Consider the following 21,667-nt stretch of genomic DNA (forward strand, 5'->3'; position numbering starts at 1 on the left):
CCTCCGCCTTGTTTAACCAAGCCAGAGAGCTTTTTCTCATTCAGTATTTTTGCTCCTCTTCTCCTCTGCTCTCCGTCTCTCTAAACTCTGCATTCCTTCCCTGCATCTCTAGCACTTATTGATGATATATTGATGATGAGTAGGCCACATCGTTTGGGGAGTGAAAACATGAAAGAGCTTAAAAGTGGTTTGCGGGTGTAGGGTAGAGTTTGGGAAGTGTTAGTGATTCAGAACTCAAGTGGACAGATGACAGCATGGATGCTTTGTGTGTGGCGAACATGTGTGCGCGGTTAACGCTGAGAACCTGTCAGCCCAGTGACAGACCATAGGAAACACACACGGGCCTCAAGCATGTTCTGATAGCTGAGGTTGGAACAACCAGATTGCTGCATTATGATGCGCAGATGTAATCATCCTTTGACACGCAACGGGGATCATACTATGGCACATAGTGATTATCTTTCTATACGCCATGACTGGAATTTACCGTATAGTTCACAGTTAAAACAGATCATCTGGTCTGCACACGGCACCCTCGCAGCTACTTTTTCAGTGAAATGAAAGGGAGATGGAGGCGCTGGTATTAGGCTGGGCTGAGTGGCTCACTTGGCTCAGAACATACACTTTGAAAAGGAAGGGGGAGGAAGATTGAGAAAGAGCTGAAGAGGATCCTGAGTAGGGGTGGAATTTTTTTCTGTTAAATATTTAGGCTACTGCGGAGCAAGATGGGGGGACGAAATAGATGGAGGATAGAGAGGGAGATGAAAGGGATGTGACAGGCATAGTGCCATGCGCCTTGTGTTGTTTACCCTGTGGATAAATGCAAGCGTTGACTCTGCTCAAACCCTCTATTTGTGCCAAGCTCAAAGAAGCTGGAGTGCAGTTGGGAAGGCGAAGAAAGGGAATATAAACAATTTTTCAAGTGTGCCTGATAACAAATATAAACACAGGGAAGAAAATATCCCAATGGTGTGTGTGTGTGTGTGTGTGTGTGTGTGTGTGTGTGTGTGTGTGTGTGTGTGTGTGTGTGTGTGTGTGTGTGTGTGTGTGTGTGTGTGTGTGTGTGTGTGTGTGTGTGTGTGTGTGTGTGTGTGCATGTGCGTGTGTTTTATCACCTGCATGATTAGGTCATTTATTGGGTTGAGAGGAAAGAGGCAAACAACCAAAATAGGGAGAGGAGAGTTATAGCCCTCAGGTAGAGATGAATGCCATGGATAGGCTTAGGCCTATGAATAACAAAATAACAAAAGACTACTCCTGCTGATACATACAACAGTCTTACCTGACATTGCATCATAGTCATAGACAATCTCAGCCAGCATAGGCAGCATAAGTTCTAGTGCAATATGTTTTTAAGACACATGTTCCTAATGGGCTGCATAGAGGAGGGCAGGCTGGGGGATGAAAACCCTCTGTGTTCTAGCAGTCAGGAATGTATGAGCAACACAGGGTTCACACCACACCACAGACATGCTGTCTACTCATGTATTAATCATCATTAGGCCGAGATGAACCACAAAGCCTTTGTGTGAGCATGTTTAGGGTTTCCACATTGTATTTGAATAGTCAAAATTCTAGTAAAGTAAATCACTCTACTGGCATGGCTATTTTTGCTCTTTAATTGAGTGTGTGTTTGCGGCGGATCAGTAAAGCGTTTGGACCTTGGCACAGCGAGGCAGACAAGTAGTCTCCTCTCAAGGCTGCGAGCCGAGTGCGGGTCTGGTCTCTACACAACTAGATTACAGAGTGGACTCTGGTGGTACATGAGCCGAGACAACCAGAGACCTCAACACAACAGCGCTGTTATGGGCCTCAAATAGCTTACAGAACCAGTGACCACCTTCAGATTAGGCCTAGCTATGAGCATATGCCACATCTGAATGTCAGTTATTTGGGACTGGAATCTTACTACTCACCTCCCAACCCCCCAGCCCATTTACTTACTTTAGATTAAGGCTTCAGCCATTGCTGTGCGGTATTGTTGAGTTGGGCAGGAGATTGAGTGAGGGTGCCAATTTAGACTGTGCATATAATTGCATGTGAGTGCATGTTTATGTGTTTACAAGGGAGAGTGAACAGAGCCAGGCCGGCCACAAGGCCTAACCAAGCCCGGGATGTAATGGCCTGTGTCTGAGTGGAGTAGCTCTAAATACAGGCTTGAGGTCACAGGCACTGTCTAGTAGAAATACAGTGGCCGGCAGCGCCTCTGCTCTCTCACTCAGCCATGAAGAGCATTACAGACCAACATAGACTAAAAGAATCTAAGCCTGCACAAGTGTACATCACAGAGCACAGATCTGGCTTCCTCCAGTGTGCTGAAATACTTTAATCCCTCTGCCTCTTTTTACGCTAGCTCTAAATCCTCATCTCCCTTCCACCAGGAGGGATTCTGAATGGCATGGATGGATATTTGTAAAATTAGCACGTCAACACAGCGCTGCTAATTTGGTGGGAAAATCTGAACTATTAACAAGCCTACTATTATTTGGTCTTTGACTTTGCTCAGGCATTCTTAGGGGGCCCCTAGGGTTTGGTCCACCGACCTCTCTCGGTCCTGCTCCAGTAGAGTGGTGAGGTCGTCACTCTTCTGGATGAAGGCCCTGTGGTTCCTCTCCTGCTCCTCCAGCCTACAGAGGGCGCCGCTGTGGGAGCGCTCCACCTCCACCAGCTGCTCCAGCATCTGTCTGGCTGACTGCCTCTGGGCCTCCACCAAGCGATCCAGCTAAGGGGCAAGGGAAGGAACAGGAGCCGTGAAGAGAAAGATGTCGGTGTACCTTGACTTGTACATGGAAGGGGTACTAGGTCTATATGTGTGAACAAAGTCTAACGCCAGGATCACACTTAATCTGTAATACATTTATGTTGCTGCAAAACAGGATCTAGAATTCTATGCAAAGATCCCACACAAACCTAGTGAAATGAATGATTAGACTATTGTTCTATTATTGTAGTATTTTCATTACAAAAGAAAACAAAACGGGGCAAAACAACATTAATTTTAGTTTGCAGATGCATAATCATTGCATAAGTAGAATAGATCTAATGCATGCAACACCTGTATTGCAACGTAATTAATCTGCAGCAGTAACGGATTCTCTTATTAGAAATGAATGCGGAGAGTAACGCATTCAGTGTGGTGATTCTGGACTAAGGTATCTCTTTAAACATCTGAGAGTGACTGAGTGTTCTTGTTATTGTTTCCAGTACCTCAGCCATTGGTTTTTCATAGACATCCTGCAGCTGGTCCCGCTGGGCCTGGAGCGAGTCTCTCTGCAGGGCATGGAGCACCTCCCCTGGTCCTCCAAAACCATACTGGGCCTCCAGTAGAGCTGAATCTGTCTTCTCTGCTTTCAACACTGTGATTACCTCATCTCTGGCCTGGTGTGATGAACATTGCAGTAGAACATGGGTTTTACCTTCAGTATGTTATGGCTTGAATATGACTGACTGTCTCGAGGTAGCTGTAGCCAGTTTAAAAGACTTAGGGCATATGAGACTGGCGTTAGATTCAGAAGCACGTGAAGTAGATTCTGCAGGCTTGTAAGTCGGATGTGAACAGGTCTTGTTACTCACCTGGAGCTCTCCCTCCAGCATACCGAGTAGGAACAGCAAGTCATCCCGGGACAGGTCTTTTCCCATGCTTCTGCCCTCCCGCTTCTCTTTCCTGTCTCGCCTGCTGCTGTCCCTCTGGTCAGAGAGTTTCAGGGGCTGGACGAGTTGCTCTGAGTTGTGTCTCTTTGGATCACCTCGACTCCAGGAAGCCATTTTGCTGCCGTTACCATGGGAATGCATATCTTTCAAGGCCACCTAGGAGGAACGGGAGAATGAAAAAGTGGTGAGAGAGGTGGGAGTTGCAGGGACAAAGTGAAATGTGGGTACCGGTTGAAAGTGTGGTTAAACAAGGTCAGGCGTTGTTATCACCATACAAGTGGCTATTGTGTAGGTTTGATAAGTGACTGGCTGATGCCTATGATATCATAAGAGTTTATGGGCTAATCCAAACTCAGAAGGCCTCTTGTCATAACAGTTAGTGTTACTGAAATAGATAGGCCTACGCCTGCCATTAACATTTGCTTTGTGTTAGGCTTATGTCATCTCATAGTCTCTCTCTTAGCACATTTACAGTGATCAGTGTCAGCTTGGCAGACAAGAGGACGGAAGGGCGCCAGCAAGTGGGGCCTTGATTACTGACCATATGAGGACTAGATGTGTGTGTGTGTGTGGCCGGTGGTGTTTATTGTGTGTGTGTGTGTATGTGCGTGTTATTAGTTCAAATCACCTCAGCTAAACAGTGCTTGCCAGCCAGGGTTCTCTGACTTGGTTTTCTCATCCCATATTTAGAGGGAAAAAGCGAGCGAGTTTGTAGTGAAACATGATGTCATCTCTTTGTTCTCTTACTCTCCTCTCGTCAAAGCACTTGCAGTTGCACGGGAGGCCTTTTATCCCCAAGTTGTTCATCAAGCTTCTTTAGATAAGTAACCATAGGCCCTTATGTTTTCCATTTTGTGGAAACAGAGAAAGGGGGAGCAGAGACTCTCTCTTTCTCTCTCTCTCTCACTCTCTCTCTCTGTCTCTCTCTCTATTGCATACAGACACGAGCACACATACACACTGAAGCAGGCAACAGCTGCTTGTTGTCATCAAGGCCTGAGAGCAACCTTGAGTCTCTCTAAACAAGATGAACAGTGGTACATCAGGGACAAACATTGTGTAAGAAAAACAGAGGCAAAACAGAAACACAGCCCTTTAGCCCGTCTTGGACTGTAGCCAATGACAGCCTTCGGATATCGATTCCTTGTGAGAGTGTTAGCTTACATAATGCATTGTTTCTGCATAGCAGCATTTTTCTCCTTGCTTCTGTCTGGAGAGAAAGAGAGTGCTAGAGAGTGAGTGACGTCCTCGACCTCCCTCCTGCTGAGTTGTTATCCTCTCGGTATCAATCACTAAGACAGATGGAGCTGTCTTGGCTCCCTCCCTGTTCCTTCACTCCACTAGTTTACAGCAATGGAAGGAATGATGAAGCTCTTAACACGAGTGTAGAAGAGCTTTCATTAGGTCTCTTTCAAGCTGGCTGGACTTACTGAGGAATCATAATCACAAAGCTGAATCCCCATTACATACAGGCCCGCTCCTGTCCAACGTGTGCAGCACAATACAATACACTCTATGGCTTGCCCTAAAATTGTTCTCTCTATTCCCACATCATCTTGGTGATTCAGAGGCCCAGAGTCAATGCTAAGCTTTTATTCGAATTATTTATATCAAAGAAAGGAAATGGTTGAGATTTTTTACTGCTGAGACAACCTTTATCAGTCAACTAGAATAGGTGTAGCGTAAGGTTGGGGCGGATTAAGTCAGACAAGATCAAGCCATGCAGCAAAGTTGATGTGACTTGGTGATCTTTGGCACATATTTTCTGTGGTGGCCTGGGGTCTGTTTCCCTTGGACCAGAGTGTGTATATTTTTTCCTCAACCCATCCGTTGACGGTGCTGTTAATGCAAGCAGTCTAGCCAAGACACGTGCTGCTGTTTCCTTGCCCTCGGCCTCCAGATGACTGATGCTGATGAAGTCTGAACACCTTGCAGTTCACACACACACACACATGTCAGATTCTCTTTCTTTCTGTAGTATGCGCACATAATGTCTAGACAGGCACATGCATACTGATGTCCAAGCACACACGCACCCACACAGTGCCAGGCATGTGCAAATACCCCTTAACTTCAGTTCTGGCTCCGAGCCAGAGTTGGCTTCAATAATAGTTGCCAGGGTTACCCCACTGAGGACTGTCCGCTGGCAGGCAGGCTGGCAGCTGCACATGTGGCTGGCCGCCTCTGTTTATTTATCTGAACACCACCCAGGGCTGCATGCCTGCATCCCGCCTGCCTGTCCCCATCTACTCTGAAGGGCACCGGCTGCCCTGGGAATAAACCATTAACACTTAGAAAAAATAACAATATCCCTCGCTCCCTCCACACGCACACAGGTGGCATCTTAACAGTTAGGTGAATATGGTCATGGGCTGAGACCGATGAATGGTCACCTATTCCCTGACATTCTCAACCCGGCTATGTAAGCAGCAATAAACCATGTTGAGGTTTATCACCTGTGTATGAAACCATTAATAAAGCGCTGAGTGGGCCTGTCTGTACCTTATCCAGTCTGTCTCTAGCCATCCATTCCCCATGGGCAGCTCAAATCCACTTTATATCCACCTGTCATGGGAGGCTGGCTCAGTCTGTGCTCTGGAGCCCACCGCGGCCACCGGTGCCAGGGTCAAGTTGGCACAGCGCAGCACTCCTTAAATCACAGTCTTTATGGCTGCTTTATGTGTTGGCAGGAGTGCAGCACTTCAGCCATGGTTGGTAAGTGCGTTGTAAAGGAGACATTATACAGTTACCAATCTAGCGAGAGAGCGGGGGAGATCTTAAACACCCAGCAATTTCATTTTGTGTACAATAATGCCACCATTCTATGTTATAGCAACATAATATGGTTAGGCTGCACGTAATGCTAAATGCTTGGTACATTTAAGACGACATTCTCAAAAAGCCCGAGAACATTAGATAATGAAGTTACTGTCAACCGTCTTTGCTGTCATCTTCATATCACTGTCCCTGACGGGGAAGTACAGCAATGAAATGAAATAAGTTAAACCCCGTGGTCCATCTGAAGTGTTAGACTATTGACATTTCTTGGCGTGAGCATGTAGTTTGGAGTAGATCTCTGCCATCTCAGGGACCAGTGGGAAATCAGCACGGTCTTAATGATTTGATTTTAAAACTTAATTCAGTGTTATCATGATTCTTAAGTCATTGGAAATGGCTCAAATGAAAGATAAGTTTGTCATCATATTGGATACCAATTACATAATTATTACGTCAGTTATAGGATTCGAAACATACATATAGAATGGGGATTGCAAGGCTATGAACTGTTTTGCATCTGTGAATTTCTCGCATTTAGCAAGGAAGAATTTCTAAACATCCTAATTTTCTACCTGAAGCGTCTCTCCCTTCTGTCGCCAGTCGGAGGTGTTTTGTTTGAAGCGCCTGACAGAAAGTGTTAAATATTTGAGCCTGGCTTCCTCTCCCCTTTCATTGCCATTGATAAGTTAAAGTGCCAGATGCTGCAGTGTTCCTGCCCTCTGTGTTGCTCACACTGCTCAAGTCTTTTAAGACTACTGAGCGCTCAAGTTGGGGTTGACGAAAGACTACAAACCATTTCTGATGATATAGATTCCTTTGAACGTTTCTAGGAATTTATGATCTGAACCTCTGGCTCAACTTGTGATTGAATCCTTTCCTACTTTGTAGATGTGTGAATGAAAACCACACGTCATTGCCATCAGTTAATAGTAAGCCACCACAGAGCTGTCAGTCATGAAGTGGTCTTTGAAGTCTAGATTATGCTTGTGTTGGTTATAGAACTTTAATAGAATGGCGAGAGTAAGCCAAACTGTTTTCTAACAGTATGAGGTAATGCAGTACTTTACTGTGCTTTCATTCTGATATCACTGATGTATGTTAAAAGCATTATATGGAAGTAAGTTTAATATGTAGACCTACCATGTTGTGTGTTGCTTTTTTAAGCATATTCCTAAATGGTTATTGCTTGTATAGATTAATTCATTTGATGGTGGTCTTTCCCACATCCTAGTAATTCAGGTCTATTAATCAAACGATTGTGGCTTGAAATATAGGTGTGGAAAGCAAAACAGAGACCATTTGGCGGTCGGTGATGTAATGAAATCTGATACACGTTTTTTAGTTCTGATGTAAGACATGTGTCCTCTTCTGGAGATTAGACTGCTCCAGTAAAGCTTCCTTGACAGAAGGTCGCTCCTTGGATAGGGAAGACATGTGAAATTCTAGCGCCTCTCGATGATTTTGTGTGTGTGTGTGTGTGTGTGCATACACGCGCATTTCACACTAACACATGTTTGACCCCCATCCTCACTCCGATATCAGATCCTAGATGCCTCTTGTATTGCATCAGAGTCCTGCAGCGGTGATTGATAGAGAGCGAAAGACGAGAGCACAGTGTTACAAATATCATCCACATGATAGCTGCCACTGGGAGATCTATATAGGGAGGGAGAAGGGAATAATATAGGATTAAGTCTGTAGGTAAAGAGCGGAGAGTTGCTGCCATGTTAAGTTAAGAGGAAGAAAGAACACATGGAAGTGGAATCAAAAGCCTAGTTTCTTAAGCTAAAGGTTGGCAGCACAAATCGGTTGGGGCCTACTTGTGGGTACCCACATGGCAAGAGTTGCAATATGCTGTCAAGGGCATGCCAAGGTGAGAAAAGGATTTTCTCATTTGGGTCCTAGGCTGTAAAATCTTAAGAACCCTTAGTCTACAGAATACACTACAGACTTGGTCCAAATAGTTTTTGCAAATACTTGGTTTGTCGTAGCCACATGGGTGGGTTATACCACACAAAACAATAAAATGAGGGCCAGAAACTATGGCGGTCACTGAGAGACAATTGAAAGTCAATTTAGCTTAACTTTTTCTGTGATTGACCGCTTATCTGAGGCTAGCTGAATTGTTCTGATCCAGTAACCTCTACCTATCAAACAGGTTAAAACAAACCCTAAGAATTATTTGCGGATACTGACTGACCCAGGTCCAGTACAGTATTACCCTGTCTTTTCAATTAAAACATTAGAGGGCCTTGACTCATCACAAGGCCTCATACGATGAACAGTTAGACTCTCCCAACAGACACATGGACCTCGTATGGCACAGCCATGACGTCAGAGGTCAGATCATAGATCATTCAATAAACCCAGCCGCTCTGCATTGCTTAACTATAAAAGAGAAGAGAACCAGCTGAGAAATGATAATGCACACTACACACACACACATACACACACGCTACATAAACAGACATGCGCAAGTACAAGGTCTTTCCTAACTATTTGACTAAGATGTAGTGATAGTTATGTAACACGTTTTATGAAAAGGGGGCCAGGCACTGCGTTGTCCTTGTCCGAGTGGACGTTAACCTTGGTTTTACTTTAGAAAACTTGAGGTCTTGTAGAGCTGCCTGGCTTAGCCTCATTGTGCAGCATCCACAATCATTAGCTTACAGCTGAATATACACAGTTCTTAAACTTAAACACCAGAGACTGGTTAGGAACAGTTTAACTGTTTTTATCCATGATAAGCCATATTTCTTAGGTTTGATTCTTTTCAGTGCTTATTGTTTTGGAGCAAGAAGTGCATTTGTGTGTGTGTGTGTGTGTGTGTGTGTGTGTTTGCTATCCATGTGAGTGTGAAAAATGAGTAGCTTTAGCAAAGGTCCAAGTCCAATTCTAAAAGTATTTCTGTCAAAAGAGTTCTAAAGCCCAGCCTGTGGATCCACTTGGGGTTGTATTAACTTTCAGTGGATAACATTGCTGGCCTCACTGTGCTTCCATTGCTCCTCCTGCTGGTGACTTTCTGCCCCTGCACCTTCTCGTGTGACAGCTCTGAGCTTGAAAGACTAACAACATCAAGTCTGTAGCCTAACAAGCCCTAAGAAATGCACAGACAGCCAATTAACAGACATTGGGATTCCATCTAAGCGGGTTTGTATCACTCCCTGGTACCACGAAGCTGGCCAGACACAATGTCTAGCCCTACCACTCCACAGAGAGGCTTATAAATCTGCCAGGACAATGTGGAGCCTCTTTGGACTTCTTTATTTTTTATATCTTATCTTTATTTCTCCTTCGATTAGCCAGCCTAAAAGATCTATGTAGAACAAGGCCCAGGCTTTGTTTCCCGACACCCAGCAGGACAACAACAAAGTGACGGCAAGGTTGAAACGTTAGGACAACAGGCTGAATGGGCTGAAGAGCAAAATGTTGCAAGCCGACTGAATTTGTTACCAGACACTGGTAATCTATTCTGGCTGTCTTCCAATGACTCATTCCACTATAGCCTGCTTGTTAACTTTGTGCGTGTAGCCTAAAGTCCCCATTGATTTAACAATAACACATGCTCAATAGTGGCTTTAGAGAGGAAACTGCAGGCCTCCAAGACCAATAACTACTACCCCCCCAGATCAGGCAATTGGTACTTGTCTTGAGATGAGTTATCGATCCTCAAAACCACCGGCGAATTGATTTCATAGAAAGTATTATATTGCTTTTACAGAAACACCTAAATCGTGACATGACCATAAACAAAAGCACCACACAGTATCTGCTTCATGCAAGACCGGGCAGTCGGCCTCCTAGCTGTGCCTGTATCGAAAGTGTAATCGGACGCGTCCTACACAGGTTGTAGGAGGTTGTAAGGTGTAATTGGTTTGTCTTATCCTTCTGTACAGGTGGGAGTGGTATCTTTAATCAGACTAATAGAGTAAACTGTGGTGGTGATTAAGAGCTTTACTGAGGCCACTTAGGCCTATCTGCTCCCATGGGATAATCACCACAAAACTGCAAAGGAGGGACATAGGGAGAGACATTTTTAAGCAGGTGTCTAAGAATTGTGCCAGTATACAGGAGCATGCACATGTCACCCTAACCCCTCATAACCAGTCAGCCATCAGATTGTTATTTGTCTGGAGCCGAATCAGCCCTTTCTTGAAACCAGTCGATTGATTCTCATTACAACCAGTCAGCGCCATCGTCCATCCATTAAAACCAGTCACCTCTATTGATCATCCATTAAAGGCGACCGGGCTGCTCCATTTCTCCTCATCGGAGCCATCTCCACAGCCATTCGCTTCCATTGATCTCCGGTTATCTGAGCTGTAAACTCATTGACCCATATTCATCTGAACGCACGGAGCTTCCTCCTCAAGTCTCCACCATCTGGAGTGACCGTGGCCTGAAGGGTATCAGGGTCAAGGGTTAAGAAACACTCAGGGTATTCAGCTTCTCATGGGTGCATTTCTACACTCTGCAGGCAACACTCCTCAGCTTTTGAGCCCTAGATTGGTTTTCTCCCTACTTGTTTACTGTGTTAAGCCCTCCAGCTCTATTATACATGCATTGAGTTAGCCTCTAATCATCTTTCCTGCAACTTCCATTCCTTTATCAGGTGTTTCTTAATTCTGTTCTTTCCTCACACATTCAGCTGTTCTTCGTCTCTCTGTCCTGGGAGCAAGAATTGCCAATGTCCCTGAAAATATTGTAATTATATCAACAATTTAACTACATATTAATGCAATTAGAAAATATTCCAAATTATTCATTTAAATGATGCTGTACGCATTGCATTTGGCATCAGCCTATGGATACAATATCATGCAGGAAAGTATTGCGATATACTGTATAGATCTTTGCTCGCCCTCTCATTGGACTACTAAAATAGGCTGTGTAACCCAATGCTATGATATGTTGGCCTGTTGTAGTCCCAACAATGGTGCTAAGACCCCCAGTGTCAATTTAGAGCTCCCCTAATAACTGCTATGTTCTCACACCATGTACAGGGATGGAGGAAACCACAGCTAATTTTCAGCCTTTGACCCCTAACATCTAAATGGCCCCATTGCAGCTGTAGCATTCTATCTTGCATTTGCAAAAAGAGGAACTTTCCTGAAAGAAAGCTGACTTTGAACTGCCTATAATGCTACAGTATGTTTCTCAGACAGAATGAGTCTCATTAGATAAACCCCATGTCTGTTTTGTCAGTCTCTGGTCCCAGAATGGCTCTTGCTTGTGAAGAATAACCTTGGTGTGATACACGTCACTTAAGGTTATTTTTACAGTCCAAACATCACACGGTACAATGCTGGCAGACTGATTATACATTTGGAAGGAAAAGGTCAGTCAGGCTTGGGTTGGGTTGCTTGATTGGGTGCAATGCTCCTTTAACTAGCAGCATAGATGTCTTGCCCCAAAGTTGCAAGTGTTTTTAAACGTAAACGTGATGGCACCATTTACAGTTGATAACAAAGATTTTGATGACTAGTCTCTAGGTACCACAAACCTCTGTGCTCTTGCATCTTCTCTGTTCTCAGTGGTTTGGTACTAGCCTAGCATTTGTGTGTTTTATTAATAGGAGTCTTTTCATGGAATCCCCTCCACAGTCATTCTAGAGGGAAATGTGATCCCTGTACTGTCCCACAGGGGAAAACCACTACCCCTCTGACACTTAACACCCCCTGTGACCCTACATTGTACATACGTATTCACGCAAAGATATACGCTTGCATTCTAACGAGTGGATGGATGCACCCCATGGTTTATTAAGTATCAAGTCCATCCCCCACATAATCCAAGTCAAATATGTGCTGAATCAGCAGCTCAATACACATAGAAACACACAGCGTGGTGTTCGGCGGCTCTCGCTCCTTGACAGGTTTGCAAGGGTGGTCTTTATGGTGTTAAAGAGATTAGGATTGGGGTTTAAACCCACTGTCAATCTGGCTGCCCCCACAACGTCCTTTACTCATCTTAGGCCTTATGGTTAAGTTCAGAACACATAGGCTATTGCAGAGCAGAAATTAACAGTATTTTCATGCTCAATTAACACAGAACAATAATGCAGGATGATTTCACCCTTTGTTGTGTCAGTCAAGCACATAAATTGTGGTTGCAACAAGTCATATCAGTGTTAGAAAGTTAAAATATTTTAATTGTAAGATTTATTCTGAGCTAGAGATTTCCCCTTGCTGTTCATGAACCCATGACTAAATCAGGTCATCCAGGCACCATTAATGGGCACTTGCAGCAAAATATTTGATTCTTTGTTAAAATGTTTATCCTTTTCACACTTTGTCACAGGTGCATACACAAGATACTGATCAATCATCATTAATATGCCAGAAAAGTCAAATCATGCTAGACATCCCAAAGCACCCTACACTATTAAACACAAACACAACTAAACACAACTGAAGCTAAGCAGCAGATAAAAATACCACCAGAGAGATAGACCTTACCTCCTGCAAGACAGGTGGGCGGATGAGCACAGTGAGGCCTGGATTTGATAATTGTCCGTGTCTCTCTCTCCAGTGTCTTTGCATGAAGCCCTTCTTCTCTCTAATCCTCTCTTTGGCACCTCTTGAGAGAGTCCTCTAATCAGTCTTCTTTCTTCCCTCTCTTCTCTCTTCCTTTCTCTTTGGCACCTGTGTGTCCTCACTTTCCCTTACAACAGTCCAGGATAAGAGAGAGTAAGAAACAGATATGTGTACCAAAAAGAGAGAGGGTGTGGAGAATGGTTGGCTTGGTCCACCAATGGTGGGGGTGGTCTGTAGAGAGAAGGAGTGCTTGCCCTGACAGATGACTGTAAAGAAGGATAAAGGTTTGGGAGGGACAGATAGAGTGAAGGAGTAAAAGAAGTACAGAAGGGGTGTGGCTATGGAAGGATGGAAAACAAAGGACCTGCCAGAGAGAAAAAGATGACTGTGATTGCCTGTACTTGCTCCCTGCTCCCTTCATCCCTCTCCTCCTTTTATCTGCCCCTCTGGCCATAATGGACCCAAGGAAGAGTGATAGAGAAGGAAAGCGATGGGGGAGGGTGTAATAACAAAGATTGGATGGAGAGATGGTGAGATGGGAGATAAGAGGACAACGCAAGGGGGCTGGAGCGATGCAGGGGTGGGCGGGGTTGCTGTGGCTCAAAGAGGAAAGGCTGGCGTGACTTGTGATGCGATCAAGTTGGGAGTGCTCATGACCATGGGCAGCAACCCACTGTGGCAGGTCAGAGGCGTGTTTCGGCACCATTTGTCACTGTGTTACATTGAGCTCTGCGTCAGCTTCATGCACGTAACTGTCAGCAATGCCAGACACTCGGACAATGAATAGACTAAAGCATCCGGGAGGACCCAGGGGGAACGGACTATGGCTAAAAACATCACTGCACAACTCCATTGTAAGCCCTCACCAAGTATACTTCTGTAGTGCTTCAAATAACTGCCAATTCCACATAAAGATCAAGTATTCAAGTGTGCAGCCACCAAAAATTGCCTTAATCTTTAAGTGCCTGTCAGCATTAGCTCTAAGCCTACTTTGAAATGATTTGGTGGTTTGCTAGATGTGTTGCTACAAATACCCTTCTTCAGTTAAATAGGCAGTGAGTAATAGGCCTTACACAGCTTCATTCAGGAGTGTTTAGGGTATAAAGGAGGAAATAATGTCCCTGCCATGGCATGGAGGCAAGCTAGATAATAAAAGAAAGTACAAAGTAGGTCTGTAGCTACAGATGAAGCATGTTGGTGTAGTTTAACTTGACAGGTAGCCTATTTCTGAGTTCATGGACTCCTCAACCGATCAAACACCTTGAATTGGGCTAGGTTGAAAAGCCCGGCGACATGCTGCTGTCAAACAGCCCTGGTCACAGACCGACATGTACTGTATTCAAACTTAACCAAGCTTGAACTTTGGTTCTTGCTGGGATCTCACATGACGCATTTTAGCTTTGGCTGCTGAATAATACAGAGAGGCATTCTCTGCCTGTCTATTCTTTGCAGTGTACCCCAATGGAACTTTAATAGCAGGCAATTTTCCATGTGCATATTGAGTAAGGACAGTGTTACGAGACCTGCAGATTTATAGCCGAGTTCAGACTCTGGCATTTGTCTGTTTTAATTAAAGCTAAGGTATTTATGAGCAAGCATCCTCATTTGCCCTCTTGCCAGGAGGTCTGTGCGTGACCTCACAGCATGAGATGAGAGGTATGGAGTGAGAAGAAGTAGCAATAGGGAGGCTAAAGATAACCAGATGCTTGGTTTGATGACTGCTACATTGTTGGTATCCAAGGTAACATTTGCGTATTCCTACTTGGTCTCTATAGCGACAGTAATGTGCACTGAAGTACACTTTGCCTGATGAATAGCCCAACCAGCCTGAGACATTATGATGTGCTAATGCCAAAGCATCGGCTCAGGGGCCTAACTGAGGAAATGGATTTTGTGACTCCATAACCTTGTTATCCATGAAGAGTTTTTGTCTGTTTCTCAGATGGAACTTTGGCTAGGGGTGAGCAAGTTTACATGCCTTTTAATATAGCAAGACTCCATGTAAGCTAGTCTGAAATGTGTTCTTGGCTCTGGTATGTCGTGCCAGCTTTGACTAGCTTTTTACCCTGAGCGTCTGTTCATCTTACAGACCTTGTACAGCTCTCGGTTGCAAGTTAACCCCTAACTCCAACTTTGTAATGAGGAAATCTCTCCCTCATTTTTTTTTTCAGATGTGTCTGAGGCAGAGGAGGAGATAGCAGAAGAGAAAGAGCCGACAGAGAAACCCAACACACAGACGAAAACAGGGAAGAAGAGGAAGAGTGTAACAGAAAAGCCAGCCAAGGCCAAGAAGAGGAAAAAGAGTGAACAGGTATTATAATCTTATACCTTCTGTGTAGTACCTGCTCATCAGTAGGTTGTTGCAGTACACAAGGTATTTTTTCTAACCCTATAATACTGAAAATGTCAGAATGTTATACTGTTTTTCCAAATTTGGTTGAGTAGACTTCAAAGTTGAAGTGAGTAGTAGTAGAGCAAAAAACTACCCATAATGCTGTGACATGAGTGACAGTAAAATTAATCAATCTTGAAGTGTGACGCTAGCCTTGCATCAGCATTTGGGCTTTAGTGTGTTTTTGTTTTGAAATGGTCACCTTATTTCTAGATGAGTGTGTATATATATATATATATATATATATATATATATATATATATATAGTACAACGAGGACTGAACAGATTTCACCTCCATGTCTAATTTCATATATACCAAACTCTTCTTTTTACCTCTGATGAATGAATTCAGTGTGTTCAAATAATAATTTATTCAAACCACTGATGTAAATGGGTCTTATGTAAGTCTTCAGCCTAAATCATGTGCTCTTAACATATTGTTTTCACAGAAAGAGTGTTTAGTTGCTCAGGAGGAGAAGAAACCGAATGAAGATGACAAGTCAACAAAACCCAAAAAAAGGAGGAAGGTGAGCATGAGCGCACTATAGGGACACCTGCTGGTGCAAAGAGGAACAATAGACAGTTCAGTGCACTGTCAATCACTGGTCTTTGTCAGTGTGTATTACTTGAATGTATTTTGTTTTCCAGAAGAAGAAGACGATTACAGACGTATTGGCCTCCTCTGAACCGAAACCAGGCTGTCCGGCGGACCTGCAGAACCTGGTCACACAATACTTCTCAGACAAGCGCTCTGTTATTGAGCTGGAAGAGCTCAAATTGCAGGGTGAGTCAGGCCGTCTCCCCTTTAACCTGGAAGCTTAATTGCTACCCAGTGATTTGTCGACTCACCGGGTCTCTGTCTGTCCTCCCGTGTCTTCTAGACTCCTGTTTCCTGAACAGCAACGACTTAACGCACAGCCTCTCCTCCTATCTGAAAGAGAGTGAGTGGTGTTCTAATCTTATTGGGTAAAGTTTGTCTTGACTGTTTACTTCTGTTAAGACACAAATTGAGTCTCCGTTCTCTGTCATCTTTCTCCCTGTTATGCTTAGTTTGTCCCAAATGGGCGAAGATCCAAAAGCAGCACACTGAGAAGAGTTCTGTGGTTCTGCTCATCGTCTGTAGCTCTGCCCTCCGAACCATCGAGCTCATCAAGTAAGTAACAGATCAATGATGTTTATTGCTGTTTACAACTTTTTAATTAGCTTTAACATGAGTGTTTACTTGTTCTGTGTCATCCCCAGGCAGCTGACGACCTTCAAGGGTGAAGCCAAAGTATTGAAGCTCTTTGCAAAACACATCAAGGTAGAAGAGATGATACTCATTATGATGCATATGCTGTGTGTGGATTGCGTACAATGACCTGTTGGAGCAAAACAAACAGTTTTCTTTGTGTGTCTGCCTTTGTCTGTGCAGGTAGAGGAACAGGTGAAGCTGCTGCAGAAGGGCATCACCCACATCGGAGTGGGGACACCTGGCAGGCTCTCTGCTCTCATTGAGAAAGGTGAGTGTGGACATGACAGTCCCACCATGTACGTCCAGATGCCTCTGAATCCCCTCTCATTCTGTGGAAACTCTCATCTCTCCTAGAGGGTTTGAACATGCAGGCGTTGCGCTACCTGGTCCTGGACTGGAACTGGAGGGACCAGAAGCTCCGAAGGATGGTGGACGTTCCTGAGGTGAGCTGCTGCCCCCTGCTGGGCTGAACAGAGAGGGACAGTTTGTATGTATTTGGCAAGTTCGACTTTAGGATCACTTTAGCAGTGCATGGTAAAAGTTGACATTTGTTGAGATTTTTGTGCTTTGTTTAGTGATGTTGTTTTTCGTGCTTTGCCTATTGATGAAACATTTCTGTGTAATGCAGCCTGTGTGTGTCTCTTTCAGGTCAAAGTGGACTTCCTGAAGCTGCTGGATACTGGTATCCTGAATGGCTGCAAAGAAGGCAAAGTCAAAATCGGCCTGTTTTAAATGCACCTTGTAGACCTTGCTGGTGTTGATATTCCACACAATGACTCAGTGCTTAAAGCATCATACTGATACGTTCTTCATGACATGCTGAGGGACCTCTGGCCTGTGTGCACCATCCTGTTTGTTTTCCCTTTGTCTCAGTGTGAAACTTGTGTTGTGCTTTTACTATTTTCAGAGACCATGTCAAATGTGTGATGTTGTTTGTTCACTCTTGTATTCCAACACGATGTCCCAGTGTGATGGATTGAATAAACGGACTCTGAATGAAACCAGCATCCCTCTGTTTGTTTACTCTGACCCAGGGAAGTCCCTCCCACTGAGAATGTGAGGTCATGAGTTTACTCGCCCACTAGGAAGTCCCATTTATCATAACATCCTGTGAAACGGCATTCTAAAGCAGCAAAGAAGAGGCCGGAACCGACGGATATCTGTCCCACGGCAAGTTTTTATAAAGATATAAAATACTTTTCTATGCTATTTTAAGTCATCACTGATCTGAGTAAACGGAACCCTGTGTGTGTGTCTTGTGGAGGGAAACAATAAAGAAGAAACAACGAAACAAAACGAAAAGAAATAGCAGAAGAGACAGAATGAGGAAGTAAAGCAAAGAACTGTGGTTAATGAGTAACAGCCAGCGGTCCGTCCCAAAGGTCTCCCCGCCCTGCAAGGCCTGCTGGGAAACTCTCTTGGCAGGCAGAGTAGTGAGTGTGAGTACAGAGAGATAACGTTGTTGAAATAAAGAACAGGAAGAGAAGAGAGAGGAGCGGCCTGTTGTCCACCCTTTTGGATCTCCGGCTGTCCATCCCCACCCGAGTCCCTCTCCTGTCCCCAGCTAGAGTTCCCTCTCATGGGCAAAGCGAAGGCCAACTCTGGGCCTCTGGCTCGCAGGCCGGACAACTCGGCCTTCAAACAGCAGAGGCTACCTGCCTGGTCTCCCATGCTAACAGCTAACACTGTGCTGCCCTTCTTCTACTGTTTGGCTCTGCTGTGTATGCTGCTGGGAGTGTGGCTGCTCCTCACTGTGCAGAGCACACAGGAACTGAAGGTGGGTGAGTGTGTTTTCTGAGAAGTGCACTTGAAATAGTCTAACGCTGTAAAGCACACAAACTCGGCTTGTGTGTGTGTGTGTGTGTGTGTGTGAGAGAGAGAGAGTGGGAAGTGCACTTTGTGTGTGTGTGTGTTGACTTTGGTAGTAGTATTTGGTCTGTCATTCAGTTAGAGGGCCAAAAATGTATTGAACAAAATGTATTCCATTTCTATTTAATGTACACTAAGACGCATTGTAGTGCAAAAAAGCTTAGAGGTTCTTGCTCTCTGATAAGATAAGCAGAGAGCGGGAGAGGTGCAATAAAAGGGAGTGACATGGAGAGGAAAGATCAAGGGTGTGTTTTGAATGAGACATACAGGCACAGCGGTCGAAACAGGAGTCTCTTCGTTTCATGTATTCTTTCTCTCCCTCTCTCCTGTCTTCCCAGCTGGACTACACAGAGGCCGGGACATGTAATAAATGCTTTGAAAAGCGTCAAAACGCCAGCAAGGCGTTACAGTCCTGCAATTGCACCGTGGTCTTTCCCATTGAAAAAGAATTCAAGGTAAATGACCTGTAGGTTTGACGAGCATAACCTGGAGTTACGTTTCATGTGTGTTCATGCTTGCCTGAAAAGCATCAAGTGAGTCAAGGACAGACTTCAGCCTAGCTAGACTGATGATGTGTTTTCTGTTCCTGTCCCAGGGAGATGTCTTTTTCTATTACGGCCTCCAAAACTTCCACCAGAACCTCCGCAGATACATGGACTCCAGAGATGATGGACAGATGGTCGGCAGGAAGCGAAACCTTGAGGTAATCTTTGTCTCATATTTTTCTCTCAAACATCCCAAGAGAGACTGTTGTCATCACTCTGTCTCTCCATTGTCCTTGCTCTCTGTCCAGAACCCAAGTTCATACTGTGAGCCGTTTTCAAGGGACCAGAACGGACTCCCCATCGCCCCCTGCGGTGCTGTAGCCAACAGTATCTTCAACGGTGAATCACGTTACCACTCGTCACATCCATCCTCCGCATTCCTCTCAACACCCCCTCTCACTGTGCTGTTAACTTATTTGTGTTCTCCCAGACTCCTTCACTCTGGTATATCATGGCTCCGGCGGCTCCTCAAAGCAGGTCCCTCTATTCAGGAGGGGCATCACCTGGTATACTGACAAAAACATCAAGTTCCGCAACCCAAAGACGGGGAACTTGACACTGCCACAAGTGTTTGAAGGTAAATGGGGATGCATCCTTGAACAAACGCAGCTAAGCACATGTTTTAATTATTTCTCGGCACTGTAGCTCTTCAGGAATATTGAATGCATTTGGCTTCTGATTGCATATTGGGGTTAAGTGGTGTGAAAAAAGGTTTTTGAACGCTGACTCCACAGGCACAACGAAGCCACTGTACTGGCAGAAGCCTGTGTACGAGCTGGATCCTCAGAACGCCGAAAACAACGGATTCATCAACGAGGACCTGATTATATGGATGAGGGAGGCGGCCTTCCCCAATTTCAAGAAGCTCTATGGGGTTCTGAACCGTGCCAATGTGCCCTTTGCTGCCGGTCTGCCGGTGGGGAACTACAGCATCGAGATCTCCTACAGTATCCTTCAACTGGTTTAACTAGCCAGGGTGTGTGTTGCGTGGGTTGAAGTAGTATCAGGAGAAGGGAACGATGAAGAACTGTTAGACTCTATTAGAGCTATAAATAAGGTGATTACTTTAAGACTCTGGGTCGGCTATATTTGGGTTCTCTTTATTTTTTTGGAGTATCTCTATTCAGCCTTGACCTTTGCCCTCCCAGACTTCCCTGTGCAGTACTTCCGAGGCAGAAAGGAAGTGGTGCTGACGACGGTGACCTGGTTCGGAGGTCAGAACCGCTTCCTGCCCATCGCTTACCTAGTGACCAGCGGCCTGATCCTACTCATCGCTGTCATCCTCACAGTCATGTGGTGGAAGTTTGGTAAGAATGGAAAGAACATGGAGGAGTGAGTGGAGGGAAGAAGCTCACAGGGACGCCCAGGAGTGAAAGAGAGACAAGCAGCTGAGTGAGTGAGAATGTTGCTTAGGAGCGGTTCTAAAGAGGAAACAAATCCTAAATGACAAGAACACTGATGTAAATAAAAGATGTGAGTAAATGAGGGATATGGAGAATCTATCTGTAAATCTGCCACAATAACAAATGACAGAGGAGAATGTGTGAAAAACAATGAGGAATTCAGCTGTACATCTGGAGAGTTACTTTCTATTTACATATCAACTAAATGAGCCACTTAAATGGTGTGTGACTGCTTTTGTTGTGATGGTGCTCTGATGTACACCCGTTTCTGAAAGATCATTTCCTTGCAGGCATTTCAAACTCAACCAGACTTATGCAGTCAATATATTTTACAAGGTTGGAGGGGGAGGGGGAGGGAGGGGCAGGGGTGCTTTTGTCAGATTTTTACTTTTGTACATCTGACCGTGTGATGGCAGTGCTAGTGGTTATTGTGTGTCATTTATTTGGGCTGCACAGGCTTCCAGCTAATTTTTAGTTTTTGGTAGAACATTTTAATTTTTTTAATACACATAATTTGATACGAGTTCATGAACAGTAGACATTACTATCGCTGGAATCCAGTCACCACAAGCATTTGTATTTACCTTTTGAAAAGTGTAACAGAATGCAGAATAAAATGTTATTAGGAATGTAACCCTCTAATTCTGCAAGTTTAATAAAGGATGACTTTTGGGACAAGGGTTTCAAAATTAAAGTGGCACTAAGGATACCCAGTGAAGCCAGTATTGGTTAACTGTTCATGTTCTCGTATGGGACCACGAATGCTCAGAAGTGACACTAATGTACAAAAGTGTAATGCCACTTGAAGAACTCTGTGATACTAAGGACACACAATGTTGGATGATTGTCGAATATTGTTTACCTCTACATTACCAAAAGGGAACAGAGGATGCAATTGAAATCTTTTTTAATTTGTAAGTATGGACAAAATTATTTAATTATTCAAGATTTGGGTCGGTACTCATAATAATTAAGTACTCATTCTTGGTCAAGAAAAAATGCTATCATGTAAAACTACTGTATTTATAACATGATTGTTTATACAGTGACAGGATCCTCAAGGGGAAGTGTTAAGTGTCGGTGTGCTACATCTGTGTGCAGCAAGATAATTAGAATAGAGGATCTTGTGTGTGTCTTAAGATAAGGCATTTTAAACTGCAAAAGCAATCATTTGCATCATTATGTATCTATTATGGGCCTACTGTGAAGCTTGCTGTAGATATGTTGGCAGTCCAAGATTGTAATAAAGCCATTTCTT

At 44.3% G+C, this 21,667-nt stretch overlaps 3 protein-coding genes across 6 annotated transcripts in view; 2 read left to right on the plus strand and 1 right to left on the minus strand.

Moving 5' to 3' along the window:
• Positions 1 to 17,581, plus strand: part of cmss1 (cms1 ribosomal small subunit homolog) — a 32,127-nt gene extending 14,546 nt beyond the window's left edge. For 2 of the 4 annotated variants that reach the window (XM_078285964.1, XM_071919211.2), the window contains exons 2-10: positions 15,137 to 15,276; positions 15,808 to 15,885; positions 16,007 to 16,142; positions 16,240 to 16,299; positions 16,409 to 16,511; positions 16,601 to 16,661; positions 16,773 to 16,860; positions 16,947 to 17,035; positions 17,241 to 17,581. In XM_078285964.1, coding sequence (XP_078142090.1) covers positions 15,137 to 15,276; positions 15,808 to 15,885; positions 16,007 to 16,142; positions 16,240 to 16,299; positions 16,409 to 16,511; positions 16,601 to 16,661; positions 16,773 to 16,860; positions 16,947 to 17,035; positions 17,241 to 17,324 — 839 coding nt within the window. In that variant the 3' untranslated portion in view covers positions 17,325 to 17,581. The remainder of the gene's footprint in view (positions 1 to 15,136; positions 15,277 to 15,807; positions 15,886 to 16,006; positions 16,143 to 16,239; positions 16,300 to 16,408; positions 16,512 to 16,600; positions 16,662 to 16,772; positions 16,861 to 16,946; positions 17,036 to 17,240) is intronic. The other 2 variants (XM_071919208.2, XM_071919209.2) reach the window with 2 other exon arrangements.
• LOC139927176 (filamin A-interacting protein 1-like) lies at positions 2,513 to 4,458 on the minus strand. Its single transcript, XM_071919216.2, has 4 exons — positions 4,399 to 4,458; positions 3,574 to 3,807; positions 3,208 to 3,378; positions 2,513 to 2,722 (listed from the first exon to the last, which is right to left on the minus strand). The coding sequence occupies exons 1-4, from the start codon at positions 4,456 to 4,458 to the stop codon at positions 2,513 to 2,515; spliced, it is 675 nt and encodes a 224-aa protein (XP_071775317.2).
• Positions 17,582 to 17,717: 136 nt separating the features above from the next.
• On the plus strand, positions 17,718 to 20,488 carry tmem30c (transmembrane protein 30C). The gene is made up of 7 exons (XM_071919218.2): positions 17,718 to 18,369; positions 18,800 to 18,916; positions 19,057 to 19,164; positions 19,255 to 19,345; positions 19,437 to 19,583; positions 19,741 to 19,953; positions 20,155 to 20,488. Exons 1-7 carry the CDS (start codon positions 18,172 to 18,174, stop codon positions 20,340 to 20,342), a joined length of 1,062 nt encoding a protein of 353 aa, XP_071775319.1. The 5' UTR covers positions 17,718 to 18,171; the 3' UTR covers positions 20,343 to 20,488.
• Positions 20,489 to 21,667: the final 1,179 nt, after the last annotated feature.

Source organism: Centroberyx gerrardi, chromosome 10, assembly GCF_048128805.1.
Source record: "Centroberyx gerrardi isolate f3 chromosome 10, fCenGer3.hap1.cur.20231027, whole genome shotgun sequence".
NCBI lineage: Eukaryota > Metazoa > Chordata > Actinopteri > Beryciformes > Berycidae > Centroberyx > Centroberyx gerrardi.

Bases quoted from the DNA above. Each gene is read 5' to 3' on its own strand.
- LOC139927176 (XM_071919216.2), bottom strand. From the start codon at position 4,458: ATGAACAACTTGGGGATAAAAGGCCTCCCGTGCAACTGCAAGTGCTTT. The intron at 3,808-4,398 runs GTAAGAGAACAA...CGTTCCTCCTAG, and splicing joins AGTGCTTTGACGAGAGGAGA to GTGGCCTTGAAAGATATGCA. The intron at 2,723-3,207 runs GTACTGGAAACA...CTTGCCCCTTAG, and splicing joins ATGAAAAACCAATGGCTGAG to CTGGATCGCTTGGTGGAGGC.
- tmem30c (XM_071919218.2), top strand. From the start codon at position 18,172: ATGGGCAAAGCGAAGGCCAACTCTGGGCCTCTGGCTCGCAGGCCGGAC. The intron at 18,370-18,799 runs GTGGGTGAGTGT...CTGTCTTCCCAG, and splicing joins AGAGCACACAGGAACTGAAG to CTGGACTACACAGAGGCCGG. The intron at 19,584-19,740 runs GTAAATGGGGAT...CTGACTCCACAG, and splicing joins ACTGCCACAAGTGTTTGAAG to GCACAACGAAGCCACTGTAC.